We start from the raw sequence: 20,107 nt of genomic DNA on the forward strand, positions 1-20,107 counted from the left end.
CACGTTTACTTTTAACGCCTCGTACCAGATGGGTCGAAAATTTCATCAAAATCATTCTACAGTGCGAATGAAATGGAAAAGCGTTACTGAAAAGCACTCTCCATTAGATAGTTAGAGCTATTGTTTAACCATAGAATAAGATATCCTATAATTCATTCTTGTAACACTAATTATTAATAGACACTGCAGATCATTCGTGTTGTTTAGAAATATTTTTGTGAATAAATAACTTTCTTACTGAAAAAATGATTTAAAAATTCATTAAGTGAAAATGTATTCGTATATTATTTATTCTTCGTCTGTAGTTAGGTTAGGGGTTAGGACCTAACTGTTAGCTTTTGAAAACCTATGCGCAAGTAAGTACGTACGAACACGATCGTACAAACAGGTCTCGACGCTCATATACCGAAAGCATAGAAGATAATTGGCGGAAAATTGAAAATCAAATAAGCCGTCGTGAAATATCGACATGAAAAACAAGAACGTTCTCATTCTGCGCCATTGGGCATAGAAATATAGGAATCGAGTGACTGAAGCCGTTTCCGAGGAACGTGGTATTTTGGGGCCGCGTTAGTAATTAATTGCATTCATTCAACAAGCGCAGTCTTATTTTCATCGAGTAAGAGCGAGCCAGTGTAACTGGTCAACTGTTAACTGGCCCTGTGTGCTATGAACATCTCAGATAGAGACAGATGCACTCTACTCGTCTCTATCTATCTGGCAAGAACGAGAATTTCGTTGCCTTTCATGTTCATTTTTCACAACTCAAGTTTCGGACGCTTTTCCCTAGTAAATTTCCTAGAGATATTTAGTTTAGTTTAGTTAGATCGTGACTGCGATTATTTCCACGTGTTACAATCTATGTCTATATAGTATAACAGTCGCTTTGAAGAGGTTAGTTTGTTTATAGATTTATGGTAGTTATATGTAGTATATGTTACATGTGCTGCGGAAACAACAAAATATTTAAAATACTAGAATTGTAATTATAAAATAAATAATTTTATGATTCTATATTACTTATAATTTATTCTGACATTGCAATGACACTCTTTTAGAAAACGTCTAAAACGTAATATAATATATATATATATATATATTTACATATATATATATTAAGACATTAATTGAATAAAAACAAAAATGATTTTTTTTAGTAATATCGTAGAATAATTATTTTAGTTTTAATAATTAAAATAAACAGTAGTTTTCATAAATGAACATTTTTCAGATATGAAAATAACTTAAAGTGTTTGAAAAAAGGAGAAATACAAATGAATAATATATATTAGATAATGAATTATTACATGGTAGTAAATCTTATGAAATAACAGATGGAATTACAAAAGAAAAACATATTAACACAAAATGGAACTCCTAATAAGGGAGTTAATAAAAAATCATTGGTTAACAATGGAAATGTAAGTTCTGAAACTAGTCATGCAGACTTAGATTTAAAAAAAGGTTGCAGCAATGATGAAATAACAAATAAAAGTCAACAATCGATAATTAGTGTAAGAAAAATAGAAGATTTATGTAGGACCCCCCAAAAAAGTAATACATTGGGAGGTTTAGGAAGCATAGAGAACATTCAAATAGAAAATATAAATAGCTTAAAAAATTTCACTCCTAATAGTTCAGGTATAAATTTAATGAAATGGCATTCACAAACAGAAACACCATCGAAACATAAAAGAAAGAGGCAATATCTCTGTAATGAACATACACCTGAAAGAAAAATAAAAAGGGAACTTTGTAGCGACAATGATTATGATCAATTGTCTGATGCAGTCAAATTAGAATCATGTGATAATGAATTAAATGATCTGGAAGCTATTGATATGTTGCATGATCTCGATTCTGTGATGGATTTTGAAGAAAGTAAAATAGATACAGACATTTTTTGTTCGACGATTAATGAGACCATGCAAGACGATCAGACTGTAGAAACATCCAGAGATCCAGAAGTTGATCCCCTTTATATCACTGACAATGAAGAAACTAGTACACCTCATAAAAATATAAAAAACCAAGAAACAAGTGTAGAAAATAAGATTAGAATGACAGGAAAACATAAATGTAATAAAGAAGATACCGACAACGATTATGACGACTTGAAACATATTTTAGGAGAACTAGATATTGAAATGCCATTAGAAGATGAAGAAGAAGAAGAAGAAAGGGAAGAAAGAGAAGAAGAAGAAGAAGAAGAAGAAGAAGAAGAAGAAGAAGAAGAAGTAGAAGAAAAAGAAGAGAAAAATGAATTATCTGAAGATGCAATGAAGGTAAATATCTGCATCAGTCGTACTTCACATATATTAATTATTTTATATTAACTTATTATTCTTTTAGAAATTATATAAGCTAAAAGTAAAATTAATGCATAAAGTACCGAAACAGCATAAAATTGAACATACTGCAGGCTCAAAAACATTAACGAGAAGAGAGAAAGAGCTGTTCTTAAAACATGGACCACTAAAAAGTGGCATATTTACACCTAGCGAAGATAAAATTATCAAGGATAATTGGAAAGCATTTTGTAAAGTATGTCTAATTAATGTTATATATTTCTCTTTTATTGATAATCTTTCATATGCAGGCTCATGACTGGAATCCTAAATGTGTGAAACCCTTCATTCATATGAAACATGCTAATAGATTTTATATAAAAAGCATGGAAGAGAGACAAAAATTTACTCAATTTTTAGCAAATAATTTACCATGGAGAACACTGTATAGTGTTTTTCATAGATTCAAACACTTATATGGAAATCATGAGAAAATTTTTCAAAGGTACCATCCATATCAAAAGCTCAATGCATTCGTGTAATATTAATTACTAATGTATCTTATAGATATACATCAGTTGAAGATAAGAAAATTTTATCTTACATGAAGAATAAACAAAATGAGGAAAAAGTACACAGATTTTCAGAATTAAGTAAAATGTTGGGACGTTCAAGACATTCAATTTGGTCACGTTATCAACTGCTTAAAAAGATGCAGCAAGATGAAGACCGTAAGTTTCTTTCTAAATATTGCAATTTTTATAATATATGTCGGAGATGAAAGGACATTGGAGCCTTCCCTTTGGAACTTCGGGAAAATCCCTCAACACCGTAATCTAGATTCTATCATAGGCGTAATTAAACAATTGTCGTCATTCGATCCGATTGTATTTGTTCGAGATTTGTGATAATGAGCTTGACAACCAGTCGCCGAACGTAACCGCGGTCACGGGATGAATGCTTTGTCTGGCAGAGGCATAGAGTAATTCTATAGCTCTCCTTAAAAAGGAAATAGTTGTAACACTCGACATTAAACATTCCAACGGTCTCTGTCCCGTAGCTTGCCATTTGCAGACCCTATTCTTCAAGATGATTGCCAGACGTTGATGCGTTTCCACAGTACACGTGCAGCTTTCCCTCGAGGGCAGCTAGCATCTTTTTCTAACCACCAACATTAACAGCAACCAATTAACAGCAACGTCAATTTCCCTCACTATCTGAACGAAGGCTATCCTCGATGAATCCGATGATCTTGTGTCCTTAGACACACCCCATCATAATTTTCCTCTGCAGCATCATCGCGACGAAAAGTCATTTCTCTCGTGAAGTCGTATTAGCGAGTTACTTAGCGTCTTTACGCTCGGTGGCTGTTCCACGTTTTAACAAAGAGTTAGTTTAGTTAGTTAGTTTAGTTAGTTTAGTAGCCAAGCAAGTCGAGTACGATTTGGGCTTTGGAAGAAAGCGCATCCTGTTATCCCGTTAACCGCGGATTCGTTATTGAACCTAGGACCATTGCCATTAGCTTCCCGACTATCTAAGTACCACGGTTACTTGTCAAGTCCTGTAATAATCGTATTTGCACTAGTCAGTGTCTTCTCTATTGCATAACGACAATGTGTAATCCAAATGAAGATTCGTTTCACGCCCCTAATCCTAATTCTAATGTAAACCCGACATATATATAATAATAATTATAGTAATAAAACTAATGATAAAACTAATTCAATCGCGCTTTATTGTAGCATCGTCTGAAATCAAATGGACATTATCTTTAATTGGTAAATTTATAAAAACTCTCATGAGCATAACATTATGTGAGACGGTGGAGGATTTAAAAGATGCCATTATCCCAAAACCGGTTTGGCGCAAATTAGAAGAAAAGCTAGGTATACACCATAATACATTGAAGAAATTCTGGATATTTCAATTGCACATGCAATTATTTTGTCCAGAACCTATTTATTTAAATGATATAAAAATAAAATTAATTGAATAGTAAGTTAATAACCCTTCATAATACAGAAACTTCGTTATATCTCCTAACATAAGTAATTATTTTTTAATATAAAATATAGTAAATCTGCTATATGTATACTGAAAATTATATTGCAGCATTTATGGAAAAGGGATTTCGAATAGTCGAGAAATAGTCTGGTCAAATGTAGCGAAATATTTTGATGGAGTTACTAATATCTTTTTGTGTAAAATATTTTTTTATCTTGTGCAAGAAGCTGCTCTAAAAATAAATACAAAAAACTTTACTGGTAAGTTTTTAAATTAATAAAATTATGAATATTAAATGCTTTGTTTTATAATAATAATAATTTTCACTTCGTATTTTTTAGACATCGTGGAGTATTTATATAATGAAAAGATACAAGATATAAAAAATGAATTAACTGATAAATTTCTTCCTAGACTCTTTTATAATGGAAAAGTTAAAATTATAGATGAAGACTTAAACGAAGATATCAGTATATAATAAAATAGGAAAAGATAAATTAAGCATTTTGAATATTTTCTCATATAATTCATATTTGAATTACATCGTCATACATATAAGTTTCTACTAACTTTTTTAGTTTAGAAAAATTCGAAAAATAATATATTTACATCTATTTTTAAAAACACATTGCTATAATTTATTCAATAATATTTATGCAGTATACATACATTCCAATATTTTTCTTATACGGTTCAGAAAACCAAGATTCAAACTTTATTCTTCTTTGATTCCTTTTCCAATGCCTTCTCCTTTGCCCTTTGATATAGAGGCACTAACTTGCCCTCTTTAGCAAGCATTTTGAGAAGCTCCATTATCAATGGCAAATAATTATGCTTCCTTCTAATATTCTCAATCTGATATCTTTTAGATTTTCGAATTTCTTTCTCGATCAATGTTTGTAAACGTTCCAATTCTGCTGGATCACAGACATTTGCTATTTGTCGTTCATAAACTACTTTTCTATCTGTTACTATTGCCATTAAATTAAAATGTATTTCTCCTTCGTTATATCTGCAAACATAAATTGTACAATTACTACATGAAACAAATGAATACATTAACCAGGTGATATTTACTTATTTATTCGTTTCTGTATTATTGGTTTAGCTGATTGAACCCATTGATCGCCAAGTGGACAAGGACCTAAATCCATAGGTCCATCTTTTAATCCATCTAACTCATATAACCGTCCGTCAATAGGAACGTAGCTCACAAAATGAAATACATCATCATCTTTAGATGCTTGTTTTGAATCATATTCAAATATTGTTTGTCTACAATAAATAATGTTTATTTTATGTCACATATATATATACATATCATATATATATATTTTTAACATTAAGATATGCAAAACACACACACACACACACATTGTTATATGAAAAATACCTTGAGAAAGAATTATGTACTTCTCTTATCACATCAGAATTACTAAGAGCCAGACCCCTCATGTTAGCGTCAAAACTCTGACAAAAATTTTTAAATTCTTCCAAATTTGGTCCTAATGATACATCGGAATGTTTGCAATTCAGTAATACACTTAAGATTGCTTGCGTTGCACAAGCATTATTAATTACCTAAAATTTTCAATATTTTTATCCTCTAATTTACTATTGAGTAATATTTAATAATAATTATAAAAAATACCTGTTTTGCAAAAAAAATTTTATCCAACCTATTATCTAAAACAATACTTCCAGAGGGTTCGTCATCTTGCACCCATTTGAACAAAAATATCAAGCCATGTATAGGCCTAGTAAATAACAAAATTATTATTAACGTATCATAAAAAATAGGAGATTAATTAATTTAAATTCATTTATTTCCTTCAAAAGTTTACATGCATGTGGTTATAAGCTTATAATTTTAGATTTAAAATTAAGTTTTTACTATATTGTTATTGTTTATTATCAATACGAAAAGATATTAGATTACATTATAATTTGAGATATTCGTTTACACTACGAAACAAAAATAAATCAATATTAAATAGGTTATGTTATATGAACAAAATACTCACTTCAAATTATCAAATTGCTCATCATCCAAACTCCATAATTCTTCCACTTGGGCACCTTGAACACCTTTAATAAAGAGAAATTATATTAAATGCCTTGGAAATGTATAATCTTACAAGAAATAACAATCCAAAATGCAAGTGTTCAAAGCAATCGTCAACAGACACAGATACCTCCTAGCATAATCATATATAAATTATTTTCGACAAAATTAAAGTAATTAGAAGCAAATCTAAATAAAACCAATCAAACTTTACCAAATTCTTTTATTAATTCCGTAAAAACTCCAGGATCGCTTTCAATAAGACACCAATTGCCCGCTGAGTCCGCCATGTTTCATTTCTTTGTCATGCTCCAAAATGTGATACACACTACTCACTACTTATTCTTAATACTCATCTACCGCTTTTACAATTGGAACATGCATACCTACAAACCGATTTACATTGTAATATCACAATGTAACGAAAATTGTTTCCTTAACCAATATTTAACTTAGCATTATGGAAATTAATATTCATACACATTTGAAGAAAAGTAAAAATAAACATTGAAACAATATAATTCAAGTTCAAAGTCTATTGTATAATGGATCACTATAACTTGAAAAAATGAATTAAATAGTTAAGAAATGTCAATTTGAACTTGACAGAATTGAACAGTTCAAAAGCAGAAATAATATCATACATTGTTATGAAATAGAACAGACAAAAACAACTTCCCAGCATTAAAATATTAAAAAGTATTTACATAAAAATATGTAATTTCAGGCTTTCAATTTTTTTTAAAGCTTCTATTACACTAAAGATGGTATCTTGTAATTAAGATTGGTTAATTAAATGATCATAATTGAGGGTTGCATATAGCATCTTAAACATAAAAGTTTTACTCAAATTGCAAGCACAGCCTGATTTATTAAGTGATTGGAATAATAAAACATGAAAAAGTTATACAATCCTTTCTTAGTCATCAATCAATATTATAACACTAAAATACAATTTACACTATGTACAAGCAATAAATTAAAGTTTCAAAATATATTAACTAATTATCATTTACGCTGCTTATCAATTCGCATTATTAATAAGTCGCTCAACAGATAAAATACACTTAATTTACAATAAATTTGAGAATATAGTTTATGCGATAAAAGTAAATTAAAATAATTTTGAATAAAGATGTTTTGATTATTGGTGGAGTGATAAAAGGAACTAATAAAAAAAAAGAAATTGTAGAAAAAAATTGTACATCAATAAATCACACATACCAAATTACATACATTGGCAATACAGATGAACTATTTTTATTTTTATACGTTATAGATAAATCTTGTATTAAATCCAATTTTTTTCATAAGTGATCACAAGCAGTGATAGCATTTGGCTAAAAATTTTATTGAAATGCTCTTGCTGAAATATTGTGATACGTGTAATGAGAATCGCATAAATCTATGACGAGACACTATATGCTGGTTGTATATATTAACATTTCTCGTTGAAGCACCTAACATTGCATTGATTTCGATATTAGTTATTATTTTCTGTTTGACATAATGACGACAGAATATCCTCATACCGCCGCATATTTGTTTCAAATGTTTCCAACTGTTTCGTGAGATCTCCTACTTGTTCTGCAAGTGTTCTTTCCTCCATAAAAGCTTGAAGCTGGGGTGCACTTTGACACTCACGATAAAATGCTCCTAAATCGCTATTGGTGTTTGTTATTGCGAAGGGAGTCTTCTGTAATTGCAACATTTAAAGAGTTTAGTCAAACATTTCTAGTATCTTAAAAATATAGGAACGTTAATTACCAAATCTACCATAATAAAATCATCGTTGGCACTGGTCATTGAACAACTACTCCTTCTCGATCCATTTTGAGAGTTACACTTTGACGTTGTGTTATCATTTGTAAGTCTTTCATTGTTTCCATTGCTGCTATCCGTAGCAATGATTGTTGTTGCAGTCTTTGTACTTGTGGTCTCAGCCACTGAGACTGGAGGAGGTGAGGTTTGTCTAGGAGTTAGCAAAGAGCTAAAAGGTACATCTGGTATAACAAAATCATCTTCGTTAACAGTGACAGGCTTATTGACTACAAATGCTCCAACCTTGATAGTATCACTAAGCGATTTCGACGTTTCTTCGCTAAAATATGAATAAAGAAAGTTTCAATTAATCCAATAGAAACTCATTTCACTTCACAAAACAATTCACTTCACTTACCTTTGTTGATACCTAGCATGACGAGGACTCAAGTCAGAATGGAAATGATCACTTTTTAACATTATTGAATCACGACCAGTATGAGTAGGAGATATAGTCATTTTTGTCCTATATGATACTGATAAATGAATTGTCCCCACTGGTGTACACAACTGACCTACCCTAACATGTTTGTAATTATCACCTGCAAAAAATTGCAATATGTTTAAAATATTATCAATATTATAAGTAAACTTATAAATATAAATCTTATTTAAAAAGATAAAATTAGATTTTAATATAAAATTGATCTATTCTGTACCTAGTGTATGTAGCTGGGGTTCTCCCATATAAATCCTATAACAAATAACATAGGAATCCGGACCTTGCCTCCTACTTAATTTATAAGCTGGAGTAATTCTTGATACAGATAATAACGATTTGAGTAAAATACCCATTCTATTATATACTGTATATGTTACTCTTACAGTAGGATCACTATGCTCTGGCAATACACCCAAACTCCATGTTTCTAAAACCATTGTATCACCTTCAACAGTTCTTAATGAGATTTCGATGCAAAGAGGTATGGTTGAATTTACTATTTCTCCACATAATACTCTTTTAGCTTCGGCCAAAACTTCTGGTAGATCATGGATAGCAAGGTTGAACTGTATAATAAAAGGATATATAAGTAGGAAACTATAAACATCTCGATTAACATATTGGAATTAATATAAATATTAACTACATGTTTTCAATTATGTATTATACATCAATAATAATTTATGCGTTTGTTTGTTATGAATTTTGTATTTGCATAAATTCTTTTCAAACTTTTCTTCAGCATAAAAACCAATAAAATGCTGTTTTAACATATTGAATAAATAAAATATAATGTCATTTAAGAAATTCGAGAAAAGAATAAAAAGATGTTAAAAGATAAATATGTGCATTATCTCTAACATATATATGCAATCAAAATTATTATAAATAGAAGAACTTACCCAATCTGTTCCAGATGAATTTGGCTTGCACTTTGTGCTAACCTTTTCACCTGACCTCGACTGCACAATGATTTGTGCAGCCTTTAATGCCAAAAATTTGGTGAACTTGTCCAAGTCCTTTTTGTCCTGCGTACTCAATTTTAACGTGGACATTTTAACGCTGTTATTTTTTTATGGAGTTCCTTTCAAAGAAACACAGATGTCCAATCAAAAACATCGAATTCCACTAAACTGAATAGAATTTTGAACATATCAAAGCATCTCTTCTTGTCTGTGAAACTACATGGTAAAATCCTTTCTGACGCTCGCACGTGTAAACCATCGCACTCAGATTGGCAAACGATTTCTCCTCTTTCTATGATTCGCTAATGCACATAGTCCAGCCAAAAAACGATAATTTAACAACAGCATAAACATCATATCGTTGCATTGTGTTGCGTACAGCTGCGTGGCAGGTGATACAAGTTAGATCGATTCTGTTAACTAGAATCTAGATTATTGTTGATCAATTATGGAGACAAATTCGAAAGTTTTACTCAAATCGACTGATCAACCTGAATATCGCTTGTCTCGAATAATACGTGCAACTATCGAGTATATAGTTCTTATTTCGCTATTTTTATGACACACTGTGGATCGATTTTATTTCGTGTCGCAATTACCTTAAGATAGGAAGCGTTCACATGAATAACATACGTGAATTTGCCGAGTCAAATGTAAATTGAACTTTTTAAATATAATTTACATTTACAAGATAGAAACACAATAAACGCTTCCTTGTTAAAAGTTCAAAGTAAATTTCGAACCACAGTGCACGCCGCGTTCAGAAAATGACTGTTATTTCATTTTAGGCCTTACATCTGGTAAATAAATCTATCACTATTAAAGCATAGAGTTTTGTAAATTATAGTAAAAAATTAAAAAGTTATTATTTCTTACTTTTTTGATCGCAAATTAATTTTTTTTTTTAATTTCCGGATAGATTATTATATAATGTCAACGTTCTATCAGCTGATTGGTGTCAAATAATGTACAACAGTTGATCAAACCGAAACATCGTTTTCAAAGTATGATTCATACTACTCGTATCGCCTTCTTTTGTTTTATCTCTTCTAGGGAAGTTTTTCCATTTCCCTATATTTTTTACACATTTTGATTGCGGCAAAAGGATTTAGTTATAATTGACTTTGTTCAAATACATTATCTTATTTCGCTCTTTCATCAATTAAATTACAAAATTCAAGTAAATTAGATAAATTATAATCTAATTGTTACATTTAGCGATATATAAACATAAAGGACAGAGTAACGTTTAAAATTAATTAAATTATATTTTTATAACATTAAATGAACTCTTCTCTATAAATTTATCGTTAATATTAAATATAGTTCTAAACTAATATTTGCAATTAGATTAATAATCTATACATAACATTTAATGTATTTTATTCCTCATAATTTTTAAAAGTGTAAAAGATAGAAACAAACTTAATAAACAAAATTGCCTTGAATATAAATTTATATATATATATTACTGTCATGGAAAACAAAAATTACAAATATAGTTCGTGTTACAAAATCTATCACTAACATTATAGAACAGTAATATGTTATAATATGTAATAATGAAAAGCGCTCGAACAATATAAATACGTATACGTATAAAAAGACAATTTTTACATTGCAAGCATAATCAAAAGGTGCTAGGACGCAATCCTTTTCCTACGTGATTAGGACAAGTTAATAATATTTAGTTTTCTTAACAATAAATCATAGTTTCAAAATTGAAATTAAGATTATTATCGTATCTCTTTTAATTTTTGTTCTGGAGATAAAAAAGAAATTATCACTTGTTCGTGATGGATTTTGAGGTATACTCTTCTATCGATGTATGATTTGAGGTCTATTTTATAACCATAAAATTGACCTTCTATCTGCGATGTTCATATTTAGTGCTTATGTTGTAAATGCACGGTAGTTTTCGTAAAAACTTCACGTACGGCAATTGAAGTGAAATTTTGTGAATGTAGATACGTATAATTATAATATATATGTGTTCATGTACTGAATTATCCTTGTATACATATAGTTACCAGAAAATCTGAAAGAAGATAAAAGGAAGAAGTGAGACAAAGAACATGAGTACATATACATTGTATGATTGTACATAAGAATGTGAGTGATCTAATGAGATAATTAAGACTGGTATAACAACAAAAGTAGTTTATTGAATATTATGTACGAATCCTGAATGATGTAATGACACCACGTGACTCGCAACGTGGATGTTGAACATTGGCATTTCACCTTATATTCTTTTTTGTGAGGATTTGTTATACACCGTCTGTCTCTTATTACGCTACAAAATGTCCCATCTATAAATTAGAGATCTGTATGCAAAATAACAGATATATGATATACTTTTAAAACTTTTTTTTTTTTTTAATTGCAAATACCAAAAAAATAAAGACGCAAGATATCTCGTTCATAGCATACGATATTGCGTCGTGAAATATCTCGTTCATGAAAGCTTTCGGTATAAATTTGTACACGAAATATCTCATCCGCAAATGTGAATAGGTTAAGTCATTTCTGCGACTTTGTTATAATACAAAATTGTTTCTAATCATGATATAAAAAAGAAATAATGAATTGTATCTTGTAATAATATTTTCAATGTTTAATATAAGAAAGCCGTTACTTTTATGGTGGACTGTACAGTCACACCACACAGCATGCCAACTGCAATGGAAATTTCCACTGAAGCAGTCGATTGCCACCACCTTGTAGACGCTTTGTAGCCGCGCCTAAAAACCAGATTACGTCCGCTAGGAGACTAAACCGAAGGCCATCCTTATATTTTCAATCGATTAATTTCAATTGGTTAGATTTGCGGTTTTCTGAGGCATCTAGTAATTTGACTACATTCTTTTCAATATAAAATTTAATTACAAATGTCAACGACCGTTTTCCTTGGAGTAAATTTGAATTTTTAATATTATAAGAATTTTTTTATGATATTTTATTTAATTCATATCGACTTTGTTTTCTAGAATGACAGTGTAATAAAAATGTTATATTACTTGAATACTTATGTTACTATGAATTACGTACTGTTTGCATAGCTCTACACATGTCTCTTTAGTTAGGATTTAATCCTGAAGAATTTGAAATCCTCTCTATAGACTATATATACACTATATGCACTACAGACTTTAAATGTAATTATAGTACAAAGTTTCTTTTTTATTCAATGACATAAAAAGCCAGTACTGATCTAAGAAATAAAATTAGAAGAAAATTTAACAAACAATTTTGGGCTAGAAAAATAATATACATCGTAATTAAAATAACGTTCCATAAAATCGTTTATATGTAATCATTGCTTATTCGTATCCCTTTCTTAATAAAATTTGTGTACATTACAGTTAAGGTTCCTGCGCTGTGATTCGAAGGAGTGCCATTATCAGCGTGCAATGTTTCCATTCGTGGAATTTTTGGCGGCAACGGGTAAATATATAAATAAAAAGTAGAATTTTAGATCAATCTGAATGTATATAAAGAACTGAATAAAATAATACTGTTAAGCACATATATATGGATTAATTAATTGGTATCATTCAATCATAAACTGGCTGTGATTGCAATGGTAGTGACATAAACACAGTTGCGGTGATAAGTTGACTTTATTCATAGAATAAGAGCCGTACACTTTGATCGAAAATAAACTCCATCAAGCTGAATATGCAAAAGCTACTCTATATTCTATAGGAACATTAATTTTATTTTTAACTCTAATATAATTTATATGTGATAGAATTATGATCAAAGATACTAAAGATGTGCTGCGTTTAAAGTAAAATCATTCCACATCAAAATGTAGAGCCTCTTATGCGAACAAAGTTCGAAAGGAAATTGCGGCGTAACGAGGACATGAAATGGCCATGGAATGATGACGCAAAAGGAAAAAACTTGCTTTTGACTTTTCTCTGACGTAGAATCGTTCATCTCGATGAGAAATACGTTAGGAATTTTAAGCTGAAAATGTCGCGGCAGACGTCTCAAGAATAGAACGTCATATGCGATCTACGTTAGGAACATCACTTACTTTTGACAGGAAATGTACTCGGGGGTCGAGAGGCCTCGCATGGCCTGGTCCCCTCTCAAGATAAGAAGGCCTAAGGGGCCCGGTTGGACGTTTGCCATAGCGTTTGCAATACTTCCAAGTCTGTGTATTAGAAACGTACTCTGTTCGATCAAGCCAGGATACGATCAACCACATGTAACGAATGTCCTTCCTTCAAAAAGATTCATCCTTTATAATTTGAGGTTTCGTATACGATTCGAAAGTGCGAAAGCAACGAGAGAATCGCATACTCCATTAGAGGTTATGTTTTAATTTGATATGTCCGATAACCGTACAGGATACGAATAAGCTTTACTTCCTTACTGAGTTAAACGTTGGAAAAAGTCTATAGTATTTTCGCTTAATAGAATTGCAACTTTATCTCAATTCGAGGAAGCGTTAACATATTTGTAATTTTTTACGTGTTAAATCTTTAGGTCGTATGCTCTTTTTTGAGAGTAGGAAAGATATTTACGCATGATTAAGAAAAGAATTAATACTCCAATTATGTTACACGATCGTCGAGTTTCACCAAACATTGGATGATGTTACAAAGAAATACGAAAAATTCATACGACATTTTATAAAACATTAATAAGTGCGTATCAGTAAACTCTATATTATGCCAAACGAAGAGTATAGTGAATATATGTGTGTAATTCATGATAGAATAAATGCCATTTGTTTCGTTAGCAAGCAAGTAAATGAGTGATTTACGTGGAATGTAATGCGTAAATCACGTTATTGTATCTACAATAAAATATGTATAGCTCGGAAACGCAATTTTTAATCAGTTCATTTTATTCAATTACATCGAAAAAATGTAATTACAGGATATCGCAAAACTTTCAAATAAAAGCTTTAGTACATATAGGTTTTAGTGAGATAATTATTTGTTTAAACAAATCTTTATTTTCTTCATATTCACCTATACGAATTCTTGCAGTATCAAATAGTGCAGAAAGAGAATTCTACTAATATGTAGGTAAGAGTAAAAGAAAATTTGAAACTATAATTTGCGTATTAAAATAAAAGATCTACGCAAGCATTAAAACACAAGGTCGAATTTCGTACATACATATCTATGGCGTGAAGTCACGTTTATGACTGCAATATAAGCACGTGTTGCTACGTATCCGCTGCTATTTTACGATGATAACGTTAGTAAACGACACTCAAGTAGCAGTTATAATTATTATGACTCGATCTTTTTCTCGACATCGGTAGATCTTTTGATCCGACAACGCATTGTGCAAAATGAAGAAATAAAAGAATAAAAAAGATCGAAGAGGATATTAATTATTAATTATCAACTGTTAATATAATATTGTTACACACATTGTAATTGTAATAATGTTGTACACAATGCTATTATTTATCAGCTTTTAATACAGCTAATGCTAATACTGCTATGACACATTTATATGACACATTATATTTATCAATATTCTCATGAATATTATCGTATTATCATGCACATGGTTATTACATTATTACATATTTACATACAAAGACCTTTGATACTTTGATTTTTTATACTTATCGTGTGTAATCTATATTTATATATCTCTTGTTTTATTTACGAATGTATGCTAAAATGCTCTTACATATTTTTACTTTTACAACGACCGTGGTTGGGGTTCAACTGGCTGTTCCTTAGAGTGTTAGAATGTGCAAATTGTTCATTTATAAATGTTAAGTAACTGACGGTACTTTCCACCGATAACGCCAAAATGTTTCAACCGCATGTTATGCAATTGCAGAATTATGTAAGCAACAGTTTCTCAACACTTTGTAGTCATATTATATCTCCCAATAAGAAAAATTTCGTATGTGTTGTGTACATTCGAGGTATAAATATGTTTTAGAAACGTTGCAAGTCGTCTGAATTTTTTGGCTTATTCTTTTAAGTTATAACGAAGTAATTTATAGATCACACAATCACGAATTGCTTAATTCTGTTAGTTAGCGAGATGCCGAATAGTAATTATGTACTACTTTCTAGCCAGTATCGGGGAAAACTGGTTTTAATAAATACCTAAATTTCCATAAAATAAAAGGAAATCGATCGAGTTTTATCACGCAGATGGAACATGTATGCTAACAATAAATGATTGGTAACAGCATCTTGTCGTAAGCGTTACTGATTAAAACTATGAGATTATATTCTTATCAGACCTTTTAACAATGCTAGAAGGAAGTATGTATTCGTATGTAGCTCAATTCGTCTTCGTATATAGTTATCAATTTACGGTATCTCCAGTATAGTAATAAATCAGTAAATCTTCGCGTGATCGCCAATCAATCTCTGTTATGCTCTAACGAGTGCAATAAATCACGACAACGAGACTAATTTGTTGAAAATGATTTTCATAAACGACAATAATACAATCTGTCACGAAGTACATACGCGCGAGAAATACTGTATCGTCAAAGTGTATGTAAATCATTAATACCAATACATTGGACGAATGTATTGAATTTCATTAACAATATCTTCTCAATTACAAGCAAGATAATATAAAGTAGCAAAAAAAGAAAAAAAAGAAAAGAGAAGAGAAAGGAAGCAAAGGAGCTCTCTCATCTTCCAAACCATTTAGTAACTGTTACCGAATTTTCTAGGCCTCAGGTAACGTTTTATACAGCACATATACGACGAAACTTATAGCTGCACACAAAAACAAAGTCGAATATAGTTCTGACTGCGATCGTGGAAACAACTCAAGTGACGTAACGTAAACAGCATCATCGACATAATAGCCTATTTTCCTCCACTGAAAACAAAGTTCAAGTCTCAAGGACGGTGTTGTTCGCACGAGGATAGCTTTCGTCCTGGCGCGATGATTTAACCAAATCTGGCCTGGATACACACGCGCGTCCGATTCAAGGGATTCATGTGGGCGAAGGACCAATACCATTGTGATGCTTTCGCGAAGTTTTTGCATGTATCTGCGTCATCGTTGTCCATTTATCTTATTGCGACCTATATACAGGCCTTGGAAGCATCGATCGCAGACAGTGAGGCGCTCTGAAAATTCTCATTTGAATTCTGTCCGATTTTCGCACATCCTTGCAATATCTTTGGATTGGATCGACGAACGATCCATCATAAATAGATGGTGTTTTTTACTGAGACATCGATGGATGGCTCGATAGACAAACGTATGTACTATTTATTGAGTGTTTGCTTACAGTTTTGTTTGCGCAAAATGTTCGGGATTCTGTGGGTTGTTTGTTTGTGCATGGATATTGATAGTGTGATCGATGTGATAAGCAGCCTCGTTTGACAGGCAAATGAAGCAGTTCTTTGGAATGAATTCGAGATTTGAGAATGTACGATGGAATCTTTATCATAGAAAACAGCTTCTATTATTTATGTGCAAATACTAGGCTCGTAAAGCCTTTTCTTAAATGACGTACACTTACTGCCGGATATTTGAGTTCAATTGTATGGTGTCGGGTGTGAAATAGAAACGCTTTTTGTTACGCTTCCGTCAAGCAAGATTATCATATCGAGACGAATAAATGAAATCTCAGGTAATGATAGTATCGATGATTAGAAATCACTGGCGCATTTGCAGTTACGACGTTAATCCGTGCGACCAAATACGATTAAAATAAGAATGTCTGCAAAACTTTTGCAATGAGTAGAAATTAAACGGAACATGGACAGTATCTCGTGCACCACGATCGAGTATGCACGGTATCAAGTTTTTGCATTTAAACTCGGTATATTAGATTATAATGAAAACTTGAATGGATACTTTCACGAGAAATCGTTGATGGATATACAATTTCCCCATCGTTAAATCTTTGAAAGTTACGTTTTAAAAGACAAATGAACAAAAAAGAACGAGGATAGGCAATGAAAATACAAAATTATAATGGAATGTAGGTTACTCGCATATTTAAATTTCTTAATTTTCGACTATTTTGACATTTAATCAGGAATGCTCGCTACAAATTATAAGTATAATCATATACAGTTTGAATATTTTCCAAATAATATGGTAACTAAAGTATTTTCAATAATGCAAGTATGTTTACTTTTTTCGGACATGAAATAACTAAGTAGGAAAGATAAACTATAAACATCTATCCAAAATATAAATATACGCTCGTGTAAATGGTACATACATACATGATACATGCGATATTACATATATCAAAACGGTGTTCTCAATGCGCCACATAGAGGTCACCCATATTCTTATTTCTAACTAAGCTAAACCTAACCTATACTTTTATTCAAATAGAATACAGGAGTAATAGTATCTCGATAGTTTTATTCTTCTTCTTACTCTGCCTGGTGAAATCTACAGAATGTTTTTCAGATCAACTATCAGTATGATGTACGAACGGAAACAAGCAAAAAAGTTAATTGAAAATAACGAAGTTCATTCTAGCTGCACGTTCTGACAAAGGAAACCAAGTAAGTACGAACTTCGCGAATTCCTACCGGATGGCCTCGTAGTGGAAAATTTTCTTTCGCGTGGACACGTTGTGAAACGGAGCCAAGCGAGTTTCGCATTACCTACGATATCAGCGTCGTTAAATTCAAATCTTGAGCGTAATATCGTATTGCCGTGACAAAGCTTCGCTGCGCCACCGGTCAACGGTTTCGTATTTGATTGTGGCGCGATCTTTTACACGATGCCACCGCGAAAATATGCGTAGCCAACAAATCCACATGCTTCGCGGGCGCAACAACGTATACGTTGATTAAATTCATTCTGATTACGACGTATCTGCTCAATATGAAAATAACGCGGTTGCTTTAACTAGATCAGTGTTGGATAATGGTGACAAAATGTCATTCACTGATATGATCAGTATTTGTGTGTCTTTAATTTGACGTAAGTTTACTTACGCTCGATACGAGGTTATGAAATTTATATTTATATATATTTTAAAATTTATACCTTTCGATTATATGGAAGTTGTCGATGTTTGCATTTAGTACCGATTAATTTCATAGTTAGGATGAAAGCGAGAAAGTGAGATATGCAGTGGCTCATGAAAAAATATTTGAATTACATGTATATTATGTGCATTATACATTTGATGAAATTTTTATACATTTTATACATTTTCAGATCCGTTCTAAATTTTACCAATATAATCACGATACATATGCCCCGTTACAGTGCTAATGAGATTTCAAGATGTTCTGAATGATATATACGTAAAAAGTTTCTAGAAGCGTTCGAATGCTTTATATTCGATTAAATACTTTATATTTATGTTCGAGTTACTGTATATTTCAAAGATATTTCATAGGATTCTTTTCAATGTTGCTCATTTTATATACAAATTTCTGGTGCTATCAATTAAACGAAAGAGTAGCTGAAACAAGCTGCAGAAAAATGGATATCATATATCCAAGTGTATAAAAATCTTGGTGAAGTAAGTAAGATACTGTGTTAACAACTCGTAGATTTTGAATGCGACGGACATCCATAAACCATGTTAATGTTTTGCGATCTTAAAACGAAAGAACGTCGTTCTGGTACATGCATAAATAGCGTGTATTTGTTACGCACAAGTCATACGGTAACGTCGTGTCAACTACTTGCAGTTTTTGCATATGAAAGGGCGTGTCGCCACATAAAAGAATCACATCTTTCGTTTTAATGCGATTGGGATGCGTAACACGCGCCGATTTTTTATTCTGAATCAAAGACAACGAAATTTTACACGAGTGAAAGATTTCATTGAGCAGCGGCATAAAAAAACGACATCCCCAAAGTATTTTTGTCATAAATAACTCGATCCTAATTGAAATTTAAATTTTGTGTAACTTTTTAAAATTCCATTCGAGAAAGAATGAAATTTTCATATGAAAGTGTGCAGCAAAGTTGTTGAAATTGTTGTTCAACGAATTGTAATTAATTCTTAAAGTTAAAAATATTCCATCGTATTGCAGATGGAGACTGCGCCTGTTGTCGCAGTCCCTTTTCTCCATTTTACTCGAAATTTTCTTTCTTTATCGTTGAAAAGGGTCATTTTTTATCTTTTCCTTGAAACGAGTTTGTTAGCCTTTATCTCGCTGTTCAAGTGACACTGAATTTTCCTCGAGAGGTAAATCGTTGCATTAGTACTCTGTCGAATTTTTTTGTTTATTTTTTTTTAATGTTGAGAGTCTGAACAGAAAATTATATTTTCTTCTACCGTTAAATAGGCACGCTAAAATATTGTTTGCTGTACGAGATGAAACGCGAAGTTATAAATCGGTTAGAAAATGATGAAACCGTATCCATCTAGTCGAATACGATACTCGAAAGCGAACAGTCTTTAACGTGAAAAAAGTATGGAATGTAAAGCACGGTGAAAATATACAAAGTTGTGGTAAAGTTGCGAAATTGTTTCGCACTCTTTAATAATTCTCTATTAATAATTGGCAGACACAAAAATTTGTCTTGAAGCTATTGGACATACTCAAGTGAATTCGATGCGTTT

At 31.3% G+C, this 20,107-nt stretch overlaps 3 protein-coding genes and 1 long non-coding RNA gene across 9 annotated transcripts; 2 read left to right on the top strand and 2 right to left on the bottom strand.

Annotated features, from left to right (window-relative positions):
* The first annotated feature begins 27 nt into the window (after positions 1–27).
* On the top strand, positions 28–4,918 carry LOC117237587. 3 transcript variants are annotated; one of them, XR_004494034.1, is made up of 8 exons: positions 28–894; positions 1,232–2,285; positions 2,353–2,544; positions 2,600–2,793; positions 2,856–3,019; positions 4,031–4,174; positions 4,401–4,552; positions 4,634–4,775. XR_004494034.1 is itself a non-coding variant. In XM_033501697.1 (8 exons), exons 2-8 carry the CDS (start codon positions 1,335–1,337, stop codon positions 4,768–4,770), a joined length of 2,043 nt encoding a protein of 680 aa, XP_033357588.1. In that variant the 5' UTR covers positions 28–894; positions 1,232–1,334; the 3' UTR covers positions 4,771–4,918. The 3 variants fall into 3 exon arrangements, 2 of the variants coding, with proteins under 2 accessions (XP_033357588.1, XP_033357587.1); XM_033501697.1 differs by having other exon boundaries at positions 4,031–4,283; positions 4,634–4,918; XM_033501696.1 differs by lacking the exon at positions 28–894 and adding an exon at positions 901–982 and having other exon boundaries at positions 4,031–4,283; positions 4,634–4,770.
* LOC117237592 (ubiquitin carboxyl-terminal hydrolase isozyme L5) lies at positions 4,903–6,719 on the bottom strand. The gene is made up of 6 exons (XM_033501714.1): positions 6,572–6,719; positions 6,317–6,380; positions 5,944–6,049; positions 5,686–5,873; positions 5,370–5,567; positions 4,903–5,304 (listed from the first exon to the last, which is right to left on the bottom strand). The coding sequence occupies exons 1-6, from the start codon at positions 6,645–6,647 to the stop codon at positions 5,001–5,003; spliced, it is 936 nt and encodes a 311-aa protein (XP_033357605.1). The 5' UTR covers positions 6,648–6,719; the 3' UTR covers positions 4,903–5,000.
* On the bottom strand, positions 6,606–10,213 carry LOC117237589 (autophagy-related protein 13). 4 transcript variants are annotated; one of them, XM_033501704.1, is made up of 6 exons: positions 9,523–10,210; positions 8,838–9,186; positions 8,537–8,720; positions 8,125–8,458; positions 7,890–8,053; positions 6,606–6,743 (listed from the first exon to the last, which is right to left on the bottom strand). In XM_033501704.1, the coding sequence occupies exons 1-6, from the start codon at positions 9,673–9,675 to the stop codon at positions 6,710–6,712; spliced, it is 1,218 nt and encodes a 405-aa protein (XP_033357595.1). In that variant the 5' UTR covers positions 9,676–10,210; the 3' UTR covers positions 6,606–6,709. The 4 variants fall into 4 exon arrangements, with proteins under 4 accessions (XP_033357595.1, XP_033357594.1, XP_033357593.1 ...); XM_033501703.1 differs by lacking the exon at positions 6,606–6,743 and having other exon boundaries at positions 7,258–8,053; positions 8,549–8,720; positions 9,523–10,213; XM_033501702.1 differs by lacking the exon at positions 6,606–6,743 and having other exon boundaries at positions 7,258–8,053; positions 8,134–8,458; positions 9,523–10,211.
* A 1,186-nt stretch (positions 10,214–11,399) lies between these two features.
* LOC117237613 lies at positions 11,400–14,462 on the top strand. The gene is made up of 2 exons (XR_004494035.1): positions 11,400–11,697; positions 12,951–14,462. It is a non-coding gene; the product is annotated as an uncharacterized LOC117237613 (long non-coding RNA).
* The last annotated feature ends 5,645 nt before the right edge of the window (positions 14,463–20,107 follow it).

The sequence above is a fragment of the Bombus vosnesenskii genome, unplaced genomic scaffold (genome assembly GCF_011952255.1).
Source record: "Bombus vosnesenskii isolate JDL3184/JDL3185 unplaced genomic scaffold, Bvos_JDL3184-5_v1.1 scf7180000013383, whole genome shotgun sequence".
Taxonomy (NCBI): Eukaryota; Metazoa; Arthropoda; class Insecta; order Hymenoptera; family Apidae; genus Bombus; species Bombus vosnesenskii.